At 36.8% G+C, this 13,672-nt stretch overlaps 1 protein-coding gene across 2 annotated transcripts in view; it reads left to right on the top strand.

Moving 5' to 3' along the window:
• The window catches only part of ankrd11 (ankyrin repeat domain 11), a 192,916-nt gene that overhangs the window by 161,262 nt on the left and 17,982 nt on the right, over positions 1-13,672 (top strand). For both annotated transcript variants that reach the window (XM_016453172.1, XM_016453171.1), the window contains exons 3-4: positions 4,662-4,807; positions 7,900-8,038. In XM_016453172.1, coding sequence (XP_016308658.1) covers positions 4,721-4,807; positions 7,900-8,038 — 226 coding nt within the window. In that variant the 5' untranslated portion in view covers positions 4,662-4,720. The remainder of the gene's footprint in view (positions 1-4,661; positions 4,808-7,899; positions 8,039-13,672) is intronic.

The following is a 13,672-nucleotide window of genomic DNA, read 5'->3' as shown; positions in this document are numbered from 1 at the left end:
CAAGTGTAATTACTGCATTCACATGCTTCTCGGATGCTCTCATTTCCCTTTCCGACTGGCTTTCGTGAATTTTCTCAGTCGAGAAATTATTTTTCACGTGCGGTGCCGGTGCTCCTTACGTCCGTTTCGGATCTCAGTCGAGAAATTATTTTTCACGTGCGGTGCCGGAGATCCTTACGTCCGTTTCGGAGAACAAATATTTCAATCGATCGTTCAAGCATTTAAGTGGCACCGAAATGAGGCACCGAAATCTGCGTTCTGATTCGGTTCTAGTACAAACCAGTTACATAGGTACCGGCACCGGGTTTCGGTACCCAACCCTAATTACTACTTATATTTCAAAAGAGATCCGTGCATGAATGCAGCAGATCTCCCGCTGTCTATGATGTCATAGTAAAAAACAACATTAAAGATGAAGAAAAATCACTCGCAGTTATTGAATGGAAAACGTTCAGATAATCTTAAATACTGAAAGCACTCTTTGTTTGTTGTTTGCAATATGTTTCTTTGCTCCTCTTTATTATTTGCTACTTGTATGTTTTGAAGCGGGGCCGGCTAAGCCCACCCAAATGACAGTCTTGCCCACCCAATCAGAATTGGATAAAGATCGCGTTATTTTTTTTATGCAGTGATTAAAACCAATCTTAAGTGGACTGTATTTTAAGAAGTTTAAGATATAGCTGGAGACTGCCCCAACAATAATAAAATAACACCAGAAAATTGCAGCATTTTTCTTTTATTAGCTGAATGCAAGGCACGCTGAATCGCGGAGGCTTCAGTCTGTTGCAGAAAAGCAGAGGCTGACAACGAGCGAAAACGGGCAGAAATATTTGCGCGCTATCACGGGGAGTTTGCGAGTTATGGTGAGTTTAATAGGCTACATGAATATGTGTCATATAGCCTACCACTGAAAATACCACTGAGCAATTTTAATGTTCTAAAAAACCCGCATTCAATAACGTGCATGGACGGGGCAAGAGCATATATAAGCATCTAAATGCATGTAGGCTATACAGTTCAGTTGAAAGCTTACCCCTTTTGGATTGCTGTTAATGCTGAATGTAAGGATGAAAACCGAAAGTAAAGAGCTTGTGCGGTGAAAGTTGCGTTCGTTGCAACAGTCGGCTCGACTGTCTAAGAAACGTAGCGTTCCCCGACATAAACGACCAACAATATCCAGTGATGCAAACTATTCAGATTTTTTTTGTCAAATTCCACGGTTTTGAATGGAAAGTAGGTCTGCCATTTACATGATTCATGTAATTTATAATTGATTATGACGACAATAGCATTTTTCTGTTTTGCGTTTTCAACAATACAACTGAAATTGAATGGGTGCATATTTTAAGATAAAAATATTATTTGCAGTTCAGATTGATTACTTTACAAAAATTCTTATTCTTGTTCTTTTACTGTTCTTTTTTCTTTAATTTATTCCCATAAATCCATTTAAATTCTTTATTTATTTTCTTTAAATAAATACTATTACCATAATGGTCTGGTCTTTATATTTTCCTCAAAAGAATTGGTCCCTCCAATGTTCTAGACATGATTACAGCCTTGTTTGGTTTAAATAAAAAAAGTTAGTTGAAAAGAGTCGCAGTGTAGAAACGATCCAGAGAAAGAGAACAAAGAGGGCTTTTTTTTTTTTTTTACTAATAAATAAAAAAAAAGTTTATTTTGCCCATGAAAGCTTTTTTCAGTGTACATATAATATAGTTATTAGGCCTATAGCAATATGTACAGTATAAATATCTTCTAGACTATGTGATATGACGACTAAAAAATGCCTACCCAGGATATCTGCCAGCCCACCCTTCTATAGCCGTCAAGAACCGGGCCTGTTTTGAAGTTATATTAGCTTAAAATTCTTAACATGCAACTGTTTTAATTATTTTTTTCAATTTGTAATTATTTTTAAAAAGTACTTAATTACTTATGTAAGGATATGTAAATGTAAGGATTTTAAGATGCTCAAATCGGTAAACGAATTAATTAATAAGGGGGGTGGGGAAGTAGATCAAGAATCGTTCTGGAATCGGATCGTGACTCCCAGAATCGGAATCGGATCGGATCATGAGGTGACTAAAGATTCCCACGCCTAATGTACATACATGTTCTGTATTTGCGTTCAGAGCGGACTTTATGTACTCGCGTTGTTTTTGGAGATTTGTTGGCTGTTCCCTCCTGCCAGTTGAACTGTGGGATCTCACAGCTAACATATAGAAATAGTTGAATGGCCAGTGGTTGTTTTGATCTTAAAGCAGACCTGTGTGGGCCTGTATTGTTCTAGAACTTGCATCGACCTACTTTAGGGTACAAGCATGTCTGGGTTTGTGTGTCTGTTCCACACCACATTTGTTTATCCCCATTAGAGCCTGACCTTTCGACCACTTTGAGGTGTGGAACTGCTTTGGGGTGAGGATGGGGTGTGGAAGACATGCCTGAATAACAGAAGAGCAGTATTACTCTCTGTCTGCATGCACGTGCGGTACGTTAGCTGAAGATATAAATAGCTGTCTTTGAATTGGAGGGCAGGAGAGATGGCTGTGGCGCCAGAGTAGTGGTGAGTGCCAGTTTTCCTGGAGAAGAGAAGGCAATGGGCAGCCCTGCGTGTCACACAAAACTAAAGCATGCATTATGGAGCTGGGTACGATTATAGTATACAGCTGCCCTCACATTAATCCTTGATGTTCAGCATATACTAATAGTTGTTCAAGGGTGGTGTAGAGATGATCCAAGCATTATTACCTGTACAAATCTTGGTTGAATTTCACTAGATCTCTGTTGAGGGTCACCTGTCTTTTGCACTTTGACAACATTTGGGTGTGATGCAATGCATTTTTCGGTTAGTAAGGCTTGCAGTACAATAGATTGCTGTGCAAAAGGCTTTTAAATGACGTCGCTTGCAAATTCCATGTATTTTATAAAGGTAGTTTGTCTCCAAAGTGAACCCACATGCTTTATTTAAATTGCGACGGGGCATCTTGAATCTACAGTCGTGCTGTGAAAATGTTTAGCATAAAAATTGCTCCCAAATGAGAAGAAAAAGATGAGTCTGCTGTCTTAGAGATTAAACAAAAGCATTTGTTCTAAATACCATACCACTGTCAAAGCCTTGATGCAAAAACTTTCATTGCATCAATATCGGCTGTCTGTCCAGTAAGTTCAAAATACTATAACGAATTGATTTTTTTTTTTTTCTAATCTCTTGCAGCAGCCATCTCCACCCTGCAGTACTAATGAATTGCAGTGCACTTGCACGCTCTGCACTCAGACACTTTAGTGTTTTTATATCTTCATCTTATCGTTTTGCCGGTAGCTGTGATCTGTCTGTGTGTACGTGACAGTGTCCAGGTTGCTTTTTTGTTTATTAGCTCCAAAATCACCGTGCAGAGCTTGATTTTTGTATTGTGTATTATAAACAAGAGAAAAAAGATTTGTATTCCAGAAATTGACTGAATTCTGTTGGTATTTAAAGGTGTTGCTTGAATTTGCAAATACCTGGGGTTTATGGAAATGCTATCAAAGCCAGACAACATTAAAATCTTGGCTGGTGTTTGCAATCGTTTTCTCGCTTGACTGGATCAAATGCATTCTGGGGAATGGTACAAATTCTTGAACCGTTTTGCATTTAAAACATATATTGAGTGTGTCATTTATCCTTATGAAAAGACTCAGTCATTTAGGTTGCTTAACAGTTATCTACCATGAATTGCAGATCAATGTTTTCAGATGAACTGGTCTACCTCACAATGGGAAAAAAATTATGCAATTTGTTGGCCGTGGGGCTGTCAAGAATATGAAATTGTGACTGGCAATTGTGGTGGTAACTGATTTTATAGCAAATTCTGAAATGTTCATGTCAGTTACAGTGTACCTGGTCATTTTTATTATAAACTTAATATTTTATTAAAATGTGGGATTTATAATGTAGTTTTTTTTTTTTTTAAACAGAATATTATAATTTTGTTAGAGAATTTTATGTTATTGAAAAAGATTACTAAGTAGTAATATTTGTGCCATAATTTATTCACTTTCATGTGTCATTTTTCTGTTAAAATCCCTATGTCTTTCACATGAAGACCTTTGTGTTTCTGTGTGTAATTGGCAATGGTTTTTTAATGTGCCTTCATTCCAAACCGAATGCTGTCATCACCTCTGTATCATAGCATGTAATTTGTTTATATGGTAATTTGTAAATGCCGGAAATGTTTATTACACAAATGAGAAGTGAAAATAAAATGCAACCAGATGCCAATATGCTTGTAATTTGAAATGTACTCTGGTCACTGTTATATCAAATAAACATGATCAGTTGATTTTGTAATAACTGTGACTCTAACTCTAGTTTGATAGATTTTCTGATGACTGTTTGTTTTTACTATTCAGTTCTTGCATCCATCTAACAGGTTGACTGGTTGTATATAGAACATTAACAGACGTAATTTCTTTCAGAAAATGAGATCAGTACATGCATGTTCTGAGATTAGTACATAAATGCTATTTGTTTTTGAAGATCTGTTGCTTTAAAGGGCTTTGAGAATGGGCAGTTGAGTAAATATGGGAAAAAAATAGAGAACTTAGTGTGCTGAGTGAAATGTCATAAAGTAGATTGACAGTAAAGTGCTAATGTGTCCTTCCCTCTCTCTGTCTCACAGACAGTCGATGACGATGCGATGGAAGCGTGAATGAGGTTTGGCGTGGCAATAGCTGAACGATGCCCAAGGGTGGGGGTTCTAAAACCCCCCAGCTGGAGGACTTCCCATCCAACACCGACATGGTGGAAAAGCAGGGTGGGAAGAAGGTGAGGAAAATTGCTTTTATATCAAATGCACACACACTCTGCTGGTATAACTGCCTATAACTTTTCCAAGCAGTCAAGTAACTACCCTTCGGATAGTTTTTATCCTAAATCTTTTCTTAAGAGCTACATAAACTATTGCACTGTATTGTTGTGCTTATTTCAGCATTCAGACCAATAGTGGGCGTCTTGTATTTGTTTTTATACAATCTAAACATTTTAGTAAGAGTCAAAGTCAATATATGATCCTAACTAATCATAATACACTAATAGTACACATCACTGTGATGTCTATTTGTTGTGTTTTCAGAAACCATTTTTGTAACCATTTTTATTTAAGATGGTCAAGGAGCTTAAAACCCTTTGCTCTCTATAGCACCTAACTGGGTAATGTCATCACTAATAGATATTATTTTGCTAGATACACTACCAGTCAAAAGTTTTTGAACAGTAAGATTTTTAATGTTTTTTTTTTTTTATAGAAGTCTCTTCTGCTCACCAAGACTGCATTTATTGTATCCAAAGTACAGCAAAAATAGAAAATTGTGAAATATTTTTTACTATTTAAAATAACTATTTTCTATGTGAGTATATTTTAAAATGTAATTTATTCCTGTGACTTGAAAGCTGAATTTTTTGCATCATTACTCCAGTCACATCCTTCAGAAATCATTCTAATATTCTGATTTGCAAAAACGTTTTTTATTATTATTAAAATTAATTATTATTGAAAACAGCTCAGTATAATTGTTTTTCAGGTTTCTTTGATGAATAGAAAGTTCAGAAGAACAGCATTTATCCGAAATAGAAATCTTTTGTAACATTATAAATGCCTTTATTGTCACTTTTGTGTTAGCACATCCTTGCTAAATAAAAGTATTCATTTCTATCATTTCTTTCCCCCAAAAAAGTTATAATTATTCCAAGCTTTTGAATGGTATAGTGTATAATGTTACAAAAGCTTTTTATTTCAGATAAATGCTGATCTTTCTATTCATCAAAGAAGCCTGAAAATAATTTACTCAACTGTTTTAAATATTGATAATAATAACAATATTAAATGTTTCTTGAACAGCAAATCAGCATATTAGAATGATTTCTGAAGGATCACGTGACACTGAAGACTGGAGTAATGATGCTGAAAATTCATCTTTGATCACATGAATAAATTATATTTTAAAATATATTCAAATAGAAAGCAGTTATTTTAAATAGTTCACAATATTACTGCTTTTGCTTTATTTTGGATCAAATAAATGCAGGCTTGGTGAGCAGAAGAGAATTACAAAAACATTACTGTTCAAAAACATTTGACTGGTAGTGTATATTTGGTTTGTGAAGTTTCTTGTGTAAATTTACATGGATTGTGTCCCCTAAGGCTGTTTATTGGACAGTACAGACTTTTTACTGTTTTCAATTTGATTTAGTTCAGAAATTCTGATGTTATTTGTCTAGGCCATGCTGTTTTTCCTGTGTGCTGTATACTCTTGCTTTTGGGCTGAATATGTCTGATTTTGATATTTCATAATGCTACAGCTGTAATATAAGCACATCACCTTATACCCCAACATCGCAAAACTAAACTGTGAGAATATGGCAATCCTTTGTTAAGAGACTTAACCGTCTTGAGGGTTTTCAACATGCTGATTAATGAGATTCACTGGCGTCCATCCCAGTATTGGTAAATGCAGGCAAAACAACAAAACCAACATCAAAATAGCACTCAATATACAGCTATAGATTGTATTCTACTGTGTTAAGCAGGAAATCACTGTGGAAATGTAGTCTGGGATTGTATAAAAACAATACATAAATTAAGAGACATTTGATGCCATAAGTGTTTTTGAATCTGAGGGTCAGTGTTTTGGTGCAAGACAAGCCAGAGTTAGTGAAGAGTTTATGGCCCAGATGGTGTGTATGTACATCATTCTGTGTAGTATTGCATCAGACTCTGCGAGGGGGAGGGAGCGAGCATGTGAGCGGACGAGAAAGAGTGAAAGCATTGCTAGGAGACCAGCAAGTAAACAGGGCTGCTCACACAGATGGTTTTAGAGAAAGGCAGTGAAAGATTTTACTTGATTTAGCTTTGGTTTCTCTACGTGCTGTAAGAAAGCCTGCTCTCATCTATCTCTCTCTCTGTCTGTCTCTGGCTCATTGTGTTTTCATATCTCTTTGAGCTCAGTTCTTGGGGGCAGATATTGTCTTTGTGCGTGTGTGTTTGCACTTGGATGACATCATAGTCTCATGGCAGAGGGGGATGTGGGCTGGACGGAGAGGCTCTCGCAGTAGAAACAGCTCTACGCTGCATTCAGCTTTAGCTTTATCACTGCACTAAGAGCTCTTTAATTAGCCTTCATTAGCACTGCCAGTAGCAGACACAGCCCCAGCTGCTTCAGTCCAACTTCCTCTTCCAACAGTCAGCCCATTGCTTATGTACATTCATGGAGTTTTATTATTTGTACAACAATGTATGTGTTTTTTTTTAAAGAAGGGATCTGATTAAAATTTGTTCTTTGTTTATTTTATAATACCTTCAGTTACAGATTTCAGCTACTCTCAACTCCATTTAATACATTTTTCTGTAGACGTTGCCCCACTATCTGCATGGAAAATGTGGGAGAAGATTCCATTTAGGCCTAGTTGTACAGTAATAATAGGAAAGCACAGGCAGTATGGAAATATCCTGTATGTATATATCCTGTAGTCTGGAAGAATTTTTTGCAAAATTGGCTGTATTTGAGATCTGAATATTGAATGTTTTTGATGATGGGCTTTTGGCAGGACTGGGTGTGTGCAGCTTTGAAGAGGCTTGTTGAGATGGGGGTTTTGATGGGTTCCAGTTGTTGATGTGAAGGGTCTGGAACAGTTTCAGACCCCTCCTCTCACATGTCTTATATAGAATGTCTTGCTTAAAGTAAAGTAAAGATAATGTACATAATGTATGAAGCTTGTGTGGTTGTATATTCTGCATCAGTTTGTGATAGCAATATTTGTCCCAGAGCACTGTTATCAGCCCTTACTCTGAGCTAAATCATTTGAGATACTGTTATTTGCTGTTTCCTACTAAACTTGCACTATTTCCCATGTTCCCCTAGGATAAAGACAAAGGCTCGTCAAACAAGACTCCTAAATTGGATCACAGCGATGGTGTCAAAGAGATGAAAGAGAAAACTCCTAAGAGGAAGCTGCCCTTCACCGTCGGAGCCAATGGAGATCAGAAAGATTCTGATTCGGGTAAGGGGGGCGGGGCCAGCACGTAGCACAGAACTGTGGGTAACAGGAAGTGTGTGAGTGTTTGTGTGTAGGCTACTGTTGTTGTTTTTCTTCAGTAATGTGTGCCGGATGATAGAAGTGCTGATGGAGAAACCATTAGTCCTGTAATTGGAAATTTGTTGGATATGACATGCTGAGAAGGGTGAGATATCATACTCTTTTATTTATAGGGATCTTTTGATGTAGTTCAGCCTGGATTATTATCATTTTTGTTCAAGTATTTCATTTCATCCTAATTTAATGTGGGAGTTTACGGCAAGCGGCACTGTTATGTTGCAATTTGGCTAGTTTTTCCATTTGTTGTTGTGTTTTTTAGCTTGTGTAGAAAGACAGTGGTTTGAATGTATTTTGAGTTGTGTGGTTTGTTTTATGGCTGTAATTTCTGCATGTTTTTGAGAAAAGAGAACCCCCCCTCTCTTTTGAGACATGGCTGTAAGGCGTGAAATCTTGCCCATTTTCTCTCTCATCAGACAATGCCTGAACCTGAATGGCCTGAATGCCATTGTAATGCTAATAGGGGGTGTGGTCACGTCCATTCTTTGATTGGCCTGTCTCTATGTTGGTCTCTCTTTCTCTGTCCAATTCCAAACCGTATTTTGCTCTAAACACTTAAGTGGAGTATTGCTTCTCCATTTGTTTTATCTATTAATAAGAAATCCATTGAATGTTCCTTCAGATTTTTTAGAATTCAGAGATTCAAATCCTCACTTTTAGGCCATGCAATTGCAGCTACAGTGTCTGTGAAGATAGCTTGGATTTTGTTGCATGTTTTATGCTACATCATTGTCTGTTCCTAATGGAATATGTCCAGCTCTTGGCTGTACTCCACCTCATGCACCCTTACTGGGACTTTTGGATGTAGTTGAGCTGCTCTCTCCATGGTCTCCTCCCTCAGTTGGAAGGTTCCCAGTACAGGACTAGTTAGATCTTTGTTCCAGTACCGCAATGAGCTCACACAAACACCCTTTCGGCTGCTGCTGAAAGCTGGATGTGCATTTAACATTTTACTACAATGGGAGCTTTTTAATTATTAAGCATTAGCAGTCACTACGAAAGCCATTATTAACTCAGTCCTGGCCGGAATTAAATAGAAAGGAAGATGTTAGGGCTGGGCGATATAGCTAAAGAATTTTGACAATAATCGATACATTCATATTTTTCCATTTGTTCTCAAATTTGAAAAGGTGTGGATTCATGAAATAAAACATGATCTGGATAGAACAGCTGTTGTTACAAAGTACATACTAGTTGCAAAATCAACACTAGTTAAAAGAAATCTATACATAGTGATGGCTTATTGCTTTTTACTAAATGAAAACAAAATGAACATTTAAAATCAATGAAATATAAATATATGAACATTTTTGGATTCAGTCCCACATTTAATTATGGTTGTTAATCTATGAACTTTGCATTGTGTAGCTAACAGCATGAAAAACGAAGCTTATTCAAATTGTGTATGTTATAAACAAAAAACGGGTAAAGAGTGTCTTCCTGCAGTCTAGCAAAAACAACCATTAGTGTTGAAGTTGTCTACACTGCACAATGAATATCTTATTTTCATCATATAAATCAGTGCATGTGCCACTGACTAAATAAAACACCTCTGATTTGGTACTGCATTCATTGCGTTTGGCGCTGATTGACTACAGTGCTCACCACTGTTAAACGTGTTTTAAATGGAAACCTTTGACACTCTTCATAGAGCGTTCACATATATGCACAGAGACATTTGCTTTCTTGATTTAAGACGAGTCAAACTGGCTTACTGTCTTTAAGATAAACTTTACACAGTATTGTGATGTACACATTATTCCATAATTTTATATCGTCAGCAAAGATATCACAATATCTCTAATCCGATGTATCGCCTAGCCCTAGCTGATGGTGCAGATGGAGAGTGTGTTGTTTATTAGGCTGCAATAAGTTGGAGTTGGTTCCCTAAAAAAGTAAACCTAAGAATAGCATGAGTACAGCAGAGATGACAAAGTTGGATGTGCTAATATTAAGATTGCAGGTAATACTGATAAATAAATTGTTTTGACTGATAACTGATGTGATTATAAATCTGTTGAGGTTGTTTTTAAAACCACCAAACTTAGTTTTTAATTTGCATTAATTGAAAACTTAAATGTAAAATTTATATTTGAATGATTTCATTTTAACCATCCACAACTGCTGCTTTAAATTTTAAAATGTGGTATAAAAAATATATATTCTGTTCGAATTGGGGAAAAAATAAGGTCTCGTAGTACTGTTTATTGTAAAATTGTTGACACAAAAACATGTGGCTAAAAATAGCTGACAGTTATCATGTTCCTGGCAGGGCAAGTATAAAGTTAAGGCCTGATCAAGATTGTTGTTGGGCCCATACAGATCACCAATATATTGCGCGTGACTGTGTATCAAAGCCGATGCCGAGGTAAAACGGAGCCATCTTCACTGTGTCACCGAGGGTGTTTCCTGTCCTCCATTTTCTGGAAGATTCCATTTGAAATACATAATTTATCTAGCTGATATTTTTACATCTCCCTCTCTGCATCTCTCTCATGGGCTCTCGGTGCGTTCTGCATTCAGGGAGACTGCAGAGATCGTCTGTGCCACTTAGCTCTTGTGCAGGAGCAACCCACAACGCCCAAGAGCACTCAGGATACTTCCTCCGTTCTTTCTCTCCATCTCACAGTCTTCCTGCCTCCATCTTCTGCGTTTGCTCATTGCCTCGCTGTGCTTTCTCAGGCCGCAGACATCTTTGCTGCATTATGTATTAGAGGCAGAACTTGGCATGGAAATAGAATGCAGTTCCACTGCTCTAAAGAGTCTTCGCTAGTGGCAATGCATTTTAGCGTGCAAATAACAATGCATTTCCAGAGGATATTACAGAGACTGAATAGCTTATGAGGTGCTTTTTGGGATACGCACTGCATGGTTTGAGAACTTTGGGCACGCGGGCTATAGCAGATGGTGGACGGGAGCTGCGGAGGGAGAATGTTGTGGATAAGGGTGAAGGGAGTGGGTTGGCTGATAAGAGACAGTAATATTTGCTGCTCCACTGCTGCCCACGCCATGCTAACGCTGGCAGGCATGTGCGCTGGTACACTTGCACACGCAATTGGTCTCTGGCTAACATGCGCACACGCTCGCATTTAAAACGTGTCTGCTTCCTGTAGGCAGAGAGAAGAGAATTCGCTGCTGTCTAACGGATTGGACCGGTGATGTTTTTTTGGCCTTCATACAACCAAGCCATGGAGCATTACTCATATTCCTGGAGGGAGGAATGTTTTTGTAGTATTTCATTTTCTGTCATGCAAGTGCTCTTATGAATTATTCACTATTGTGATTTCACCGTATATATCAGATCTGGTGGTGCCTGAATTGTGTCGGCGTCTGTTTTGCCTGGGTTTTATTACCGCGTCTCCCACTGGTGCTGCTGCCCTTGCGTTCTGAAGAGGTGAAGTGTGGCCTGCGTTCACACTGCCTCTGTGTTTGAGAAGCTCGGATAAAGGAGTCTGATACATTAACATTCTACATTCTCTCTGAGAAGAACCCTCAAGTGCTCCGTGGATGACTTCCTTCATCATTGTGGTTGATGAAACCAATCCCCTCACTCTTTTTGTAACCCCCCTCCCCATACTGTCATCTGCAGTGTGTAAAGTATTGACACAACATCCTGCGGGCACTTACTGTCTCTTCTGCCTTCATTTCCTGTTTTCTCTGGGAGTTTCTGCCTTATGGTTTTGGTGATTGACTGGGGATCCATGTCTAATGTTGGGTTCTTATGAGTGGTGCTTACTAAGGAAAGCATCACTGTTAATATTGCTATTTTTGTGTTTGTGTTTGTCTATTCAGTGTTTACACACTGAACTGGAAGTCAGTGCATACCTCACCTTTTGTTCTCCAGACGTGAATGATGTAGTGAGTTGTACTAGTTTTACTTTCACTTTTCTAAGCAATTTGATTTTGTCGGTGGGTTCTTGACTTACCAGTAATAAACCACCCAGAACACCCTAGCAACAACATATGTTTCATATACTTGTTTGTTTACCATTGGAATTTTCCCTAGTCTATTAGGCTGTTGTCCCTGTAACCCTCAGTCCCTGACCTAGATTCCCTTCAGCCATCAGTCTCAGAGGACACGCAGTAAGCAGCTCACTAACATCATACCAAGAAATACTACTCTAGTCAAACTGAGGACTGATCAGTATAAACTGCTGGGCACTGATCATTTAACTATTTTGAGCTGATCAGATGAAATCATTCTGAACTTTTCGTTGGCACATTATTGAAGACTCTCGGGGTGTTTTTTTTTTCTTCAGTTGTTAAGTTTTGTTCTCTTAGCTGATTAAAGGCATTACAAACCTCACATCTAACCAACTCTTCTTGTTGGGGTTGTTTATTTAAAAAAAAAAATAAAATAGTTATGCAACTTCTATTACAGGAGGTGGTTTTCAGCAGTGATACAAGTCAGTTAAACCTGTTAGCAACATTTAATTTAAGTGTTTTATGTTGGTGATTTGTGCTCCTAGTGTATCTGCATTTGTGCATCTGGTCTGTTCAGGGCCCTATGAAATCAGTTTTATTTTTTCCCAAATTCCGTTTTTTATTTATTTATTATTATTTTTATCTCTTAGCTGATTAAAGGCATTACAAACCTCACATCTAACCAACTCTTCTTGTTGGGGTTGTTTATTTAAAAAAAAAAATAAAATAGTTATGCAACTTCTATTACAGGAGGTGGTTTTCAGCAGTGATACAAGTCAGTTAAACCTGTTAGCAACATTTAATTTAAGTGTTTTATGTTGGTGATTTGTGCTCCTAGTGTATCTGCATTTGTGCATCTGGTCTGTTCAGGGCCCTATGAAATCAGTTTTATTTTTTCCCAAATTCCGTTTTTTATTTATTTATTTATTTTATTATTATTATTTATTTATTTTTTTTTCAGTTTAAATTTTTCTGGATTCCATTTTTTTCTATTTTAATGTTTCTCGACTCCTTTTTAATGGTTCAATTTAATTTTATTAATCAAAAAGCATGTGTAATTAATTAAAGTCATGAAACTTCAACAATTTCACATCAATTTTTTTCACAATCAATATTTTACAAAAATTAAATGTTTAGGGCCCTATGAAGTGTTTTATTGTTAGCTAATTTTGTGTTTTAGCATGTCTATGATAAATGCATACTTAATTTATTGAAACTTATTCTTAAAATAGCCTTATGAAATGTTTTTCCCCTCAGAAATTCTGTTGTGTATTTACATTTTTCTGGTTATCAAATGAAGGCATAAAATATTAATTTTTTATTTATCTTTTAATTATAGAAAATTAAGCAAACTATTTTTTGGCAAACAAAATTTACAATAAAAAATAAAACATTAAGAAATGTTGTTCGATTATACCCTAAAAAATAATGTTTGTTTAATTTTAGTAATAGTAGTTGTAGTAATAGTAGTAGTAGGCAATGTACTGAATAGGGCTGTGCGATATTGAAAAAAAAATGCGATACGCGATACAATATTGCTTAAAGTGTGAAAAATCTATTTAAATTATATTTTAAAATATTTTAAAATTAAAATTATATAACCAATTCTTTCTTGGA

Source organism: Sinocyclocheilus anshuiensis, unplaced genomic scaffold, assembly GCF_001515605.1.
Source record: "Sinocyclocheilus anshuiensis isolate Anshui unplaced genomic scaffold, SAMN03320099.WGS_v1.1 scaffold1317, whole genome shotgun sequence".
In the NCBI taxonomy this organism is placed as follows: domain Eukaryota; kingdom Metazoa; phylum Chordata; class Actinopteri; order Cypriniformes; family Cyprinidae; genus Sinocyclocheilus; species Sinocyclocheilus anshuiensis.
The sequence above is the reverse complement of the archived record's forward strand: the minus strand, read 5'-3'. Positions and strand labels throughout refer to the sequence as shown.